Source organism: Mytilus edulis, chromosome 6 (assembly GCF_963676685.1).
Source record: "Mytilus edulis chromosome 6, xbMytEdul2.2, whole genome shotgun sequence".
Taxonomy (NCBI): domain Eukaryota; kingdom Metazoa; phylum Mollusca; class Bivalvia; order Mytilida; family Mytilidae; genus Mytilus; species Mytilus edulis.
This window is the reverse complement of record NC_092349.1, coordinates 1,863,959-1,876,603: the sequence shown is the minus strand read 5'-3', so window position 1 is coordinate 1,876,603 and position 12,645 is coordinate 1,863,959. Positions and strand designations below refer to the sequence as shown.

At 32.7% G+C, this 12,645-nt stretch overlaps 1 protein-coding gene across 2 annotated transcripts in view; it reads right to left on the bottom strand.

The window, feature by feature from the left end:
- LOC139526907 (very low-density lipoprotein receptor-like) overlaps positions 1-12,645 on the bottom strand; it is a 39,526-nt gene that overhangs the window by 3,960 nt on the left and 22,921 nt on the right. The window contains exons 1-5 of one of the 2 annotated variants that reach the window (XM_071322058.1): positions 12,104-12,261; positions 9,907-10,013; positions 5,442-5,613; positions 1,892-2,107; positions 303-421 (exon numbers count right to left, since the gene is read on the bottom strand). The exons of the other annotated variant lie outside the window; for it this stretch is intronic. Coding sequence (XP_071178159.1) covers positions 303-421; positions 1,892-2,107; positions 5,442-5,613; positions 9,907-9,970 — 571 coding nt within the window. The 5' untranslated portion in view covers positions 9,971-10,013; positions 12,104-12,261. Of the gene's footprint in view, positions 1-302; positions 422-1,891; positions 2,108-5,441; positions 5,614-9,906; positions 10,014-12,103; positions 12,262-12,645 lie in introns of those variants that run through there. 2 annotated transcript variants of the gene reach the window in all.

The following is a 12,645-nucleotide window of genomic DNA, read 5'->3' as shown; positions in this document are numbered from 1 at the left end:
CAATGAGACATCTATCCGCCAGAAACCAAATGATGTGGTTGATATACTGCTGAGATAACAAGTGTATTTATTAAATATATAATTCAAAATACCTATGATGCCAGTTAACACACCTAGTGCATTTGGATTTCCTTATTAGCACATATATGACTATTGTGCGCAGTTGATTGTGTAGTAACTTTTACTCTTTTTGATATTCTTTTTTTTCTTGCTTTCACCTCCTTCCATATATAAACACGACCACACACACATACATGTATGGTAAAATGTTAATAAGATTTTGTTTTTTATAGTTTACATACCTACTCCTAAACCATATACTTTTGCTGGCAGGTCCTTTATTATGACAGTTATGCCCATTCCATCAAAGTTACTTCTGAATATTTGGCTAGGTAATATTTGTTGGCCATAGTAAATCCATCTGACAGTTTAAAAATAAAAACTATTCATTTCACAAATATAAAAAATCATGTATTTTATGTCACATTAATTATCAATTCCCTTAAATATATACATGTTCCCTTTCATGGATGTGACCTATCGAATTATACTATTTACCGGATTTATAAACACATAAGCAACACGACGGGTGCCATATGTAGAGCAGGATCTGCTTACCCTTCCGGAGCACCGGAGACCACCCCTAGTTTATGGAGGGGTTCGTGTTGTTTATTCTGAAGTTTTCTGTGTTGTTTCATGTGTACAATTGTTTTGTCTGTTTGTCTTTTTCATTTTTAGCCATGGCGTTGTCAGTTTATTTTCGATTTATGAGTTTGACTGTCCCTTTGGTGTCTTTCGTCCCTCTTTTGCCCTCTATTATATACCGACACACCAAATTATATACATCTTAATATGTATCACAGTCATTGTCAATTTTAATCTTTTGAATGGTTATTTTCATTTGTCACTCTTTATAAGATGTGTTTATTTTACAACGAGTTTGTTTTGCCCATGTATGTAGCCTCGTTGTAGAATTTATGTATAACTGTTAAATTATAAAATAAAGTATGCACAAAATAATGAAAAGTTTGCTTTACACAATGTCATGCTTTTTTTCAGACTGTTTATGGGTGTTAAAAAATAAATCCGTTGAAGGTGAACTTGATTAAAAACTTCGATATTAATGATGGCTTGTTTCGAAGCTGAGTCATTTTTACATAAGTGATTAATTTTGATGTGAGATCGTTGTCCCAAAAATCCATTCGTGATGCGGCTCCTCGTGCATTTCGTGGTACAAACAGATCCTGTACTTCAGTGGTTTTTGTTGGTTCCTGTTCGTCTTATTTGTGTTTAGTAAATTGTACTAGTTTACATCAAACCGTTAGCTTTTCTACTTTAAAATGTTTCACATATTTCAAACCAGGACCAGCCATTGCATGACATATGATTTTGTATAAATTTATCATTATAAAGTTGTCTCATTGGAATTGGCACTCATACCATATCGTCCTATATCTATTTATCTCTCAATTCTGATATTGGTTAAGCGTAGTTAAAGATTTGCTACGATAGTGTTAATAAATAACTATTCTAGGACTTGAATAATATTTTTAAAGAAAGTACTTTCATCCAAAACAAACATACTCAACTGTTTCGCGATGTGTCATGTTCTTCATATCAACATAAATGGTATCAGTTTGCATCTGACCTTTTTCGGATTTGTTTAACAGGGGATTATGGATATCGACGTCGATGTTGTAGATAGTATCTCGAATACTGATATTTTAGCTGACATCAGCTTTCTTTATAAATGATCATAAACAATTTGTTGCAAATATTACGATAATATTGATCATTAGTAGTAGTAATTTTATCCAATACTATTTTTACAATAAGGCAATTTACATATCCGAAACTTCCATAAATATGTGAAACTAAATATAAAAGAAACCTGTTATGCATGTCTAGGGCAATCGCAGCAGGTTGAGTTTCATTCAAAATAACTCTTAAATCAGTTCCATCTGTATTGCATCTCATTACACTTCCAGGATAATACAGTTCCGTCCAGTATAGATGATTGTTCACTGAGTCAAATGATATTCCAACCGGATATGATGCAGAGACAATACTTTCAAACACCACCGTGAAGTCGTTAGGATAAGGAAACCTGAAATTGCCAACATCAACACATTCAACACAAAACCACCTGTTTAACTTGTTTTGTGTCATTCTGTACAATTCAAATGATAGATATATGTGTCTCCAAGATCATGTTGTTCATTATTACTAGTATATGTTTAGCAAAACGATCTGTATAATAAGTAAAATATCGAGCTTCAAGGACAATTCTGAATTAATGGCAAAATCAAAAGCTCAAACGCATCAAACGAACTGAAAACAACTGACTAAGTACAGACATTTTCCTTATGTAGACAATGATAGATTTCCGACGAAATAGTTAGATAATCTGGCTCTTATTACTGCAACCATTGGATCCAAACGTGGCTGAGTTCCAGTTGTTACCGTTGCGACTATGCTGTTGTTATTATCAGACTGGAGGTGTTTCAATTGATTAAATAGGCACATTCACCATATGCTTGTTTTCTGACGTCTGTAAACATATGAAGTATAGTCCCCTGTTGCGCATCAGATTCAAGTCTTAATTGATGGGAAATTTACATTTTTGTTGCCAGCGATTGATTTCCATTCTTCTTTTAAAGTGGGAGATAATAGTTCGTCCCAATTAACTTCACTTTCGATATAATTTGGATAACAAGTTTTGATGTCATGTAACTGGTGATATTAATCCAAACGGATCAATTATTCTTAAAGACTGGTTCAACACTTCGTTTTGTTAATGGAATGTCATACTATTCTTTCAAAGTAAGTTGATTAAAAATAATTTTATCGAACTTTGTGTTCTAGCGGATTCCGAGTAAAAACTATCTGATCCTCGTTTCCTGTCTTTTCCTGCTTTGCAATATTGCGTAAAATGTCATTGCCAGAATATGATAATCTCAAACAAAAAGCGGCATCGTATTAAAGTGTGCGAAATGCAGAATTACACCTGAGGAGAGTTTTCTCACCAGAACAGATCGCTGGATGTGTTAAACGGGTTTTATATAAAGAGTTTCATAAATGTAGCACTCAAAATAAAAGGCCAACAGGTTGCACCAAAAAGTACTACTTTGAACCTGTAAATTATCAATGAACTTTTCGGATTGTTTAGATTCTGTAACTAAAATAATTTAGCTACATCTCTGTCATTTATATACAGTTATATGTGTAAGAATGCTTTTGCTTTATCAGTTGTTACTGCATACTTGTCCATTCTAAAGCGTGTCAAAATTGTTCTTTCATCATTGGCGGATAATTTGCCAAACAATCGTTGATGATAGCGCTGTTAGAATTTGCTTTACAACGACAGCTATATGCTATTCGTATAGGCGTGGTCGTGAAATCCTGCTAAACAGCGTGATGCGGAATTCAATGAATATAATTTTATAAAAATTGCCTAATCCCTTACCTTTTCTATGATACCTCTCCATTCTTGGTCAGATATACCGGTATATATCCCCATACATTCTGAACAATTCTTTGTCTATTGAAATACGACGTTCTACATTTTGTGTTCTCCTTTTGACGAGCTCTTTTTTTTGATTGGCAACTCCGGTCAGTTTTCCATCCATGGTAGTTTAAACACATATTTCCCAGTCTTGATTGTCATAAACGATTAATCAAGGTTTCAATGATATGCATCAAACGCGAATATATTTCATTTCCGTCAATTCATAAATACTTCAGTCACCAAATTGTCTTTTGTTAGAAAGTTTTCTGTTTATGATATATCAAGACATTCATCATTGAAGTGATTCTATCATTGTTCATGACTGGTACTGAAATCGACAACAAATATCCGAGTTTAGAACTTACAGCAGTTGGTCCATTTCCATGTATAACTTTATCTTCCAATTCATTCTAATGAAGTCTGCCCCAATTAAAAGAGAAAGCTCGAAAGACTCTGCGTCTGGCTCTGACTTTGAAGTGATGATGCTATGGTGGGTACTATAAATATTTTCATAAGGATGATAATGGCCCCACCTAGTTGCGGATCGCCCTATACCGTTCAATCTATTCGTACGCGCGTCCGTCCGCCCGTCGTATCGTCTGTTTGTCCATCCACTTGTCTGTCATACGTTCGACCATCCGTTCGTAACAAATTGTATTCGTCTATATGTTGAGAACCGTTTAAATTTCATACCTTATACTTGACAGGTATATTAATCAACACCATATAGGCTGTGTCATAATGTTTCATAACTACTCAGGGTCAAGTTCAAGGATAAAAACTTTGGTTTGAGTCGACAACCCATGTCCAATGATACAGAACATGTCCTCTCTATATCGTAAGAACCGTTACGATTTCAAAGTGTATACTTGACATTAAAACTAACGTACGCTAGAGGGGTGTGGCATAATGTACAACATCCTAGTCCAAACATAACACTTTAGCTCCAAAACATAGAAACAAATCACTACCAGCGAAAAACGAGACTATGTCATAACTTAGAAAAGTGCTTCATATAAGGTTATACATCATGCCCATACCAATGTTTTACCACACGTTACTTACAGCCGGGCCCACACTGATGGCTCCCATCTCAATGAAGCCTTGTTTCTCCTTCTTAGCTTTCAACCGTGGATATGTCTAGATTGTGAATACTGTTAGTTTTATTTCCAAAGGAAACTATATTCAAATGTTTTTACCCCTCTTTCTGTACATTTAGTTTAGTAGCTAAGTCTGCAGTAATAAAGGACCGTTGGACACCCTCGTCGAAAAGTATGTTTGCCTCCGCTGTATTATTCACTGACATTACCTGAGCTACTGCTTTTTTCACCAAAACGGTTAAAGTTTTTTTACTTGATGTACAACATTGAAGTTTCTGTTTTGTCTTCAATAACCGATTGAGATGTAGTTGCATTTTATTTGTTGTGGGGATGTTTACGATGGCAAATAATTCTGTCGTTCTTATTATGCCTGTGATCTGAGCAATAATCTAGTACTACACTCTTTTTTCAGATTTTTTTATAAAAGGACCAGTCTCTTAAGAAAGTAAAACTGTACCTCACAAACCAGGTACATTTAAAAGGGAAAACACAAAAGAATAAGTTTAAAAAGACTGACAGACCTGGTGCATAATCCTTTGAAAACCTTAATAGGGTGAAATAGTGATTCACACTGAAAACCGGAGTATTTGATATACGAACAATAACCACTTTGAACTGAAATTTCCATCGGTTGAGTTATTAAATGGTGATCACGTTATGCGTGGAAGATCGATTGAATGGCAAAAGACTCATACAAAAGAGGGACGCATGTGTTTACGCGAACAATGTGTATGCATTTGTTGTTTCAATTTTAACAGTTGGTAACTATTTTCTACAAATTATACAATTCTATTGTTAACGCATCAATAAGAAGTTATATGTAATAAAATTACCTTACTATATCCCCAATATGATATCGTGGAACATACATATATCTTTCCTTATGATTGTAAGCCATTGAATAGATATATCCACTTTGACTTTTAAGTGTTCGTACCATCCCTGTATCCAAATCTATCTCTTTCAAATTGTTTAAAGTGGAAAACAACAGCTTTTCTTCAATACCTACAATGCGTATGGTGTATATAGTTTAATAAGACCTAATATTAGAAATGATAATGATAAAGGGGCTGACTTCATGCAGGAACTTCTTAGGAAGAAAGATAAGAGGTTAGCAATATCCGTTAACTCTACTTTCCGCTATAAAGATGATGTTCTTTCACTAAATAATTCAAACTTTGGTGACTATGTGGAACGCATCTATCCCATCGAACTAGAGATAAAGGATATTGCAGATACAGTTAAGTCTGCCTCATATCTTGACTTACATCTAGAAATTGACAATGAGGGTCGGTTGAAAACAAAACTTTACGACAAAAGAGATGATTTCAGCTTTCCAATTGTGAACTTTCCATTTCTAAGTAGCAACATTCAAGCAGCACCTGCATACGGGGTATATATCTCCCAATTGATACGATATTCCCGTGCTTGCATTTCCTATCATGATTTTCTTGATAGACGGTTGCTGCTCACAAGGAAGTTATTAAACCAAGAGTTCCAAACGGTGAAGATGAAATCATCCCTTCGTAAATTTTACGGACGCCATCACGAGTTTGTTGACCGTTATGGAAAAACCGTTTCACAAATGACATCGGATATGTTTCTTACGTCGAAACTACAATCCCCTTCCCTTTCATGAACGTGACCTACCGAATTAGACTACTTACCGGATTTGTTATCACATAAGCAACACGACGGATGCCACATGTGGTGCAGGATCTGCGTACCCTTCCGGAGCACCTGAGATCACCCCTAGTTTTTGGTGGGGTTCGTGTTGTTTATTCTTTAGTTTTCTATGTTGTGTAATGTGTACTATTGTTTGTCTGTTTGTTTTTTTCATTTTTAGCAATGGCGTTGTGAGTTTGTTTTAGATTTATGAGTTTGACTGTCCCTTTCGTATCTTTCGTCCCTCGAAAAAAACCCACAGAAGCAACTATGATAAAAGTTATCTCCAATACACCTAATCGCTATTTATGCCAATCCGAATTAATTTAAAATAAGACAACTTTTTCAAACCAGTTGAAGCTATCTTTGGCATTGTTAAAACAATATTTTGAACATGAAACTTTCATAACGACATGTTTCTCTAATTCTTGTGGAATTTTCACATTTCTTGATCGGTGTGAGAAAATAATTTTTTCTCACTAGTGAAAAATTTGTTCTCGGCAATTGATTGGTCGAAATTTAACAATAACATTGCGATTTCTTGATTTCTTCTTAAATTTCCAATTATGACGTCATGAAAAAACGAGATAATTCCTGATGACGTCCCATATAAACAATACAATTTTCCGCAAATATTGGAAAAGTGAAGGAGAAAAATCATTAGAGGAACAGATTTCACCACTATAATTCGTGTGTTAAGATGATTTTCTCCACTCTCTACAGTTAAATTTAAATTATTTAAAAAGTTAGGCAAGCCTCTTGCTTTGATATAATATTTGTACTGACTCGAGTGGAGAAATATCTTAACACACTTGTTGCGGTGGTGAAATCTATATTTCAACCAGCGTTAACACATTAAACAATGGCTTTTTTCATGATTGTTCACTTTGTAAATCTGTTCCTACCTTAGTTCATTGCTTATGACCATTGTTCTTACGATATTCGACCCAAAGAAGAAGTTTTCTGAACGACTGTTATTTTTGTTTACTGGAATGGACTAAAACGCAATAAAGTGTATGCGAATATATGCAAATAAGATACAAACATTAACAAATAAAATGCTTCTGGGCAAACAAAGTAGAAACAATACAATCCTATTGAGTATCTATCGCTAACTCTTCCTAAGTTTTAATTATTTGAAAACAAAAATCAAAATCCCATAGGGTTTTATAGTATACCCCACCTTTGTTTTAATCAAAAAGTACCCCTTTATAAATCTTATTGCACAAACCCAATCCTGATTGTACCACAATACTTGTTAGTCGAACATATTGTGGAGCCCTAAGTTAATCTGGGTAGAAATTTTGATGCAGAAAATTTCAAATTTAAAAACGACAGAAAAGAAAGAGGAAGAACAATACTGAAAATTGAGCAAAACCAATAAGTCTTCAAACTTTGTTTTGGACACTAAAATAAGCCCACAGATTTTTTCGAGGCTCTGTGTTACTGATCATTATATGATACTTTTTATAGTCAACTAGTTGATAATAGTGAGTAAATATTTACCCTTTCCCATTCACTCCGATACTGCTTACCGGTGAAGCACATTTTAAGATAATTTTGAGACATTTAGACTTGTTTCATCACCATTTGCTGACGTACAGATGTGGCTAAGGGCTTAAATTAATCCTTTGATAGCCAGCAATGAGATGCTATGTGCATCAAACTTTTATCATGATCAGTTTATAGTCCAGTTACTTCTAGCTGATGTGTAATTTTTCTTCGAATTTTAAAGTATATTTTCATAAAAAAGTGCAGAGAAAACCGTTCTTTTAAGGGAATCACGATTTTTTTTCAATAACTGTGCAGTGGTTTTTGAAGAATAGTATTAAAATAAAAGTTCTAACTTGTACACTACTTAAAAACGTAATTTTAAGTGTACCAACTTGAAATGCACTAAAAGTTCGAAGTCATTTCTTGAAGATTTTATGGTAGAAGAGACAAAAACCACTTAAATACAATGTACAAGGACATTTTTGGTAAAGTTGAAAAAAAATGTAAAACATGGTTTCGTAAGTGTTGGGGTATGATATAGTTGAACACACTTTTGTTTAAATAAAGGAACATGTATATGTCAATAGAAAAATGACATACTAAGGAAGGGATTCCTCCTATATTTGCGTAAAAAGCATGCGTCTGATCAAGTTAGTATTGGTAATTCGACGAATTTTCCATTGTACACACAAAACTTAGGTTACTGATTGATTGAAAGCGAACTAGACAAAACAACTAGTGTTCTAGTTTGAAATCTGACGAAAAGAGCGTCTAAAAGCAGTTATTTTGAATATTACGGACATCTATATTTCAAGACCTATCGCAAGTTATTACTATTTTCATACCCATATATAATAACTTGTCTGTCTTTAACATTAAACTCATCATAGATACCAGGATTACAATTTTATATTAACGCCAGACGCGCGTTTCATTTACAAAAGACTCATCAGTGACGCTCGAATAAAAAAAATGTTGAAAAGGCCAAATAGAGTACGAAGTTGAAGAGCATTGATATTTAACAGACTCGAGGCATTGTTTTTCCAACAAAACCTTACCCTATTAACGCAACAATATGTCTCTGCACGACTTTTTTGTCCAATGATTTCGTATTTTTCACTTTTTCGCTGATAGTCATATGAGTAATGGAAATATACCATGTAATTTGAAAAGGACGAATTATCTTCAAATTTGATTTTCTGAAATACTTGACCAATTATCTTACATTTTAACCCAATGATGCATGTGCATAACCATTGATGCGAATGCAGTATTAATTTGAACTTTGATAGAGTCTTTTCGATAAGTATCTACAAATTGTTGTATACAAGGGTACCACCAAACCAGTGATCAATGTCTTTTGCTAATTTGAAATATCAGGCGTGTATGCCTACATTTTTTGTAAGCCTCTTTTTAATAACATACTCTTAAACTGCATTGTACCGCTTATCAGAAATGTTTTCTTTACTGTTTTGCTAGTGCACACATTATTATTTCCCCTTGCGAACACTTTTCTATCCTGAGAATTATCCTCAGCGTTACACAAACTAGTTAATATTTTTTCTCGATTCATAAATCAGAATGTTACTTTTGCTTATAATTAAAAATCATTTGTTATAATCCCTATATCATTTGATGTTTTGTGGTTGATCTCGACACCTTATGTCCAATGTTTTAAGCAAAATATGTAATGCTAGCCCAACATATGATCTAAAACATACTATAAACTCATCGTTATGTTAGACGTTAGACAATCTAGAATATCTATTCCAAGAAAAACAAAAACAAAAATGTAGCTTATCGATTGTGAAAAAAGTAGTTGGTCGATTTAGAGAAATGTTTCATTTTTATGAATACGACATGCCAAAGTATAACAATGATGATGTGAGCATGCCTCAGACGTTTGCTAGTATCTCAGATGATTATTTTATTTAAGCGTATCTCAAAAACACCACAAACTACAACATAATCGAATCTACATTCCTTTTTTTTATTATAAAAAACAGTGATAGCATTGAACAATGAGAGATCTTCAGATTTATCAAAGTGGTGAAATTAGGATATTATGATCCTGATGCTAAAGGTGTTGGTGATAATAATTTAGTTATGGTTGGTTAATCTCTTGAAATATATACTTACCATAAACATCAGCAATTATGAAAAGAAATATTTTCATGTACGAAATCGTTTGATGTAGCTGCATGTTGTCAACATATAATTGACTGAATAGACCAACGCACGCCACCCTATACAGTAAAAATAAAAAGTCATGACCTTCTTCAATCGTTGTCGTTCATCATATAGTTATATTTTTCTTAATTTGTAAAAATGAGTTGGCATTAAATGTATTGACAATTTGTATGACAGGAAACAATCCCTGATACAAAATATAGGACTGTTATACAAAATAGAAATTAAGTACACGACAACAATTTTTTGTCACGAAATATTGACTGTTTATATAAGGGATAACAATCATAACATGTAAAGAAAAAAATGTATGTACAATGACATTGAAACGAATGCAATCTTTCAATATCAACGTTTTACAGAGCAGTTAATCATTTAGAATAAAAAAGTAATGAAAACAATGCTGTTGTTTCATAAGTGCATAGAGTAACAATGAGCGAATTTATTTTTATTTCCTTTCAAAAAGTCACACCTTTAAGGTATTTTGTGATTTAAAGAATAATTCATGGAAGCCACACATTTGTTGAAAATTTACACATGGCCTGGGCAGTGTAATATTCAAATTTTTTCCTCAACATTAGATCACTAAATGCCTTGATGGTATGACTTTTTGAAAGGAAATAATAACAATTTCGCTCATTGTTGCTCTTTGCACTTATGAAACAACGGCATCATTTTCATGCCTTCCATGAATTAATTACATTCTAATAGGACACATACGGGCATTTAAGTAGGGCTCTTCATTTTTACACCATGTAAGATAAAGCTACAACATTCTGATAAATATGTAGCTTGCATAAATTTTTTCGCAAATAGCAGCTAAAAAATTGTTATTAGTTCTTCGAATTTTCAAACCAAAATTTTGCCATTTTTAATTTACATGTTTTTTATCGTAAGCTACCGTCAAATCCAAAGTTGACATTTTGTTACCAAGTAGCCGCCATGTTGACATGCTTAAATCAGTAAATATGCGAATAATCCAATAAAATATTAAGCAAAACAACTTACCTTAAAAATGCATTTGCATGTAGTATTATACAAATTTCGAAAGTTCACGTAACGGAAACATCTTCAGCTTTAGCATTTCATTTGTATGGTGTCATGTTTTGAAGGATTCAAATACGCCAAAAGCATTAATGGATTTCAATGGAAATATATTTTATTTAGATTTTGTAGATTTTGCCGAGCATTCATACATTAATTCTTGTTGTTATGCATCCGAATACGAATAAAAATTATGTACCTTTTTTTAATTGTAATTTTTGCATGTGGATGTACGTGGGAGGTATATTGTAACAACCATAATTATGTATTAAGTCTGCGCAAAGTATATTAATGTAAATATATCGAGAATTTTATAACGGTGTTGTTTAAACGGAAAAAGAATCACTTCATATAAGAATTTCTGATATACGTGAAATGCAGAAACTATCATCCATACATCGTGCACATTTTAACACTAAATCATTTGAAGATTTAAATGACTTTTAATGTTTACATTAAACATTCAATAAATAATATAGCAAGATACAGTGGATTTAAATAATATCATAGGTATTTGAAAGGATTGATTGACAATAGGTACAAAATTTAAATGTAAATACATTCATAAAATATTTTGTTCATTTTAGTAAACAACTCATAGGGAGAAAACGGGATTAAATGATAATCTTGTTTATACATGTTGATTGTAAATGTCAAATTCATTTGTTATGTTCAAGGGCAACACATACAAGATAGTTTAATAGACACAAATCAGTCAAAGTATTGCTATATATATTCTTTTTGATGAACCGTAGGAGATGCGGGGAAAGCGCTAACAGAAACACTGTTCCATTTATAATGTAATGTTTTGTGATTATTTTTTTTACTATATTTTCTGTAATAAGGACTTTTTATTTATCAATATGATTGTTACAAGAATTCTAATAGTGTATTTCTAACTCTAAAATATTTTACAAATTAACATGCACTTTATTGTATATATGACCTTGTATGCTTTTAAAGTGTCCCATAAATCAACTGTTTTGCATGTTAAAGATATTACCAAAAATTATTTTTAAATATGTACTGTATCAATTACTGTGTGACAGTAAAATTAGATATATGTACTATATCATACATGTGATAAGTTGGTTGATCTTACCTATATAGCCAGGCAATGTTATACTTGAAACTATAGTCCTTTCGGTCAATGTTTACAAGCACCTGATGTACGGAATTCAATTTAGGATATGCATTTCAAAGTTAATTTTGGACTTTGCGCATGTGCGTTTTTGGTTGAAATATACACTTGAAATTATAATCCGTTATATCATATTACTTAAAAGTGTTTGAACGTTTCACTGAAAACATTAGTATTTAAATACGCAGATACTTGCAAGAGCTTTTAAAGGAAGTCAATACAATTGGTCTATGTAAAACCAGTTAGTTCACAGCATTTAAAAGACATTTTGTTTCTTGGATCAAAACTCGTTACACTTAGTTTTTGTTCGTTCAAAGTCACTGACAGTCTTTTAATATATTATCGAGTACGTATTTGATGTAGAATGGAAACACCCATGAATATAAAATATCATTTTCGAAATTATCACTGTTAATAGCTTACTTAACGTAACGACATATGAATGTAAAATGGACATATATTCAACGTCTGATTTTAACCAAACTACCAACACTACATAGATT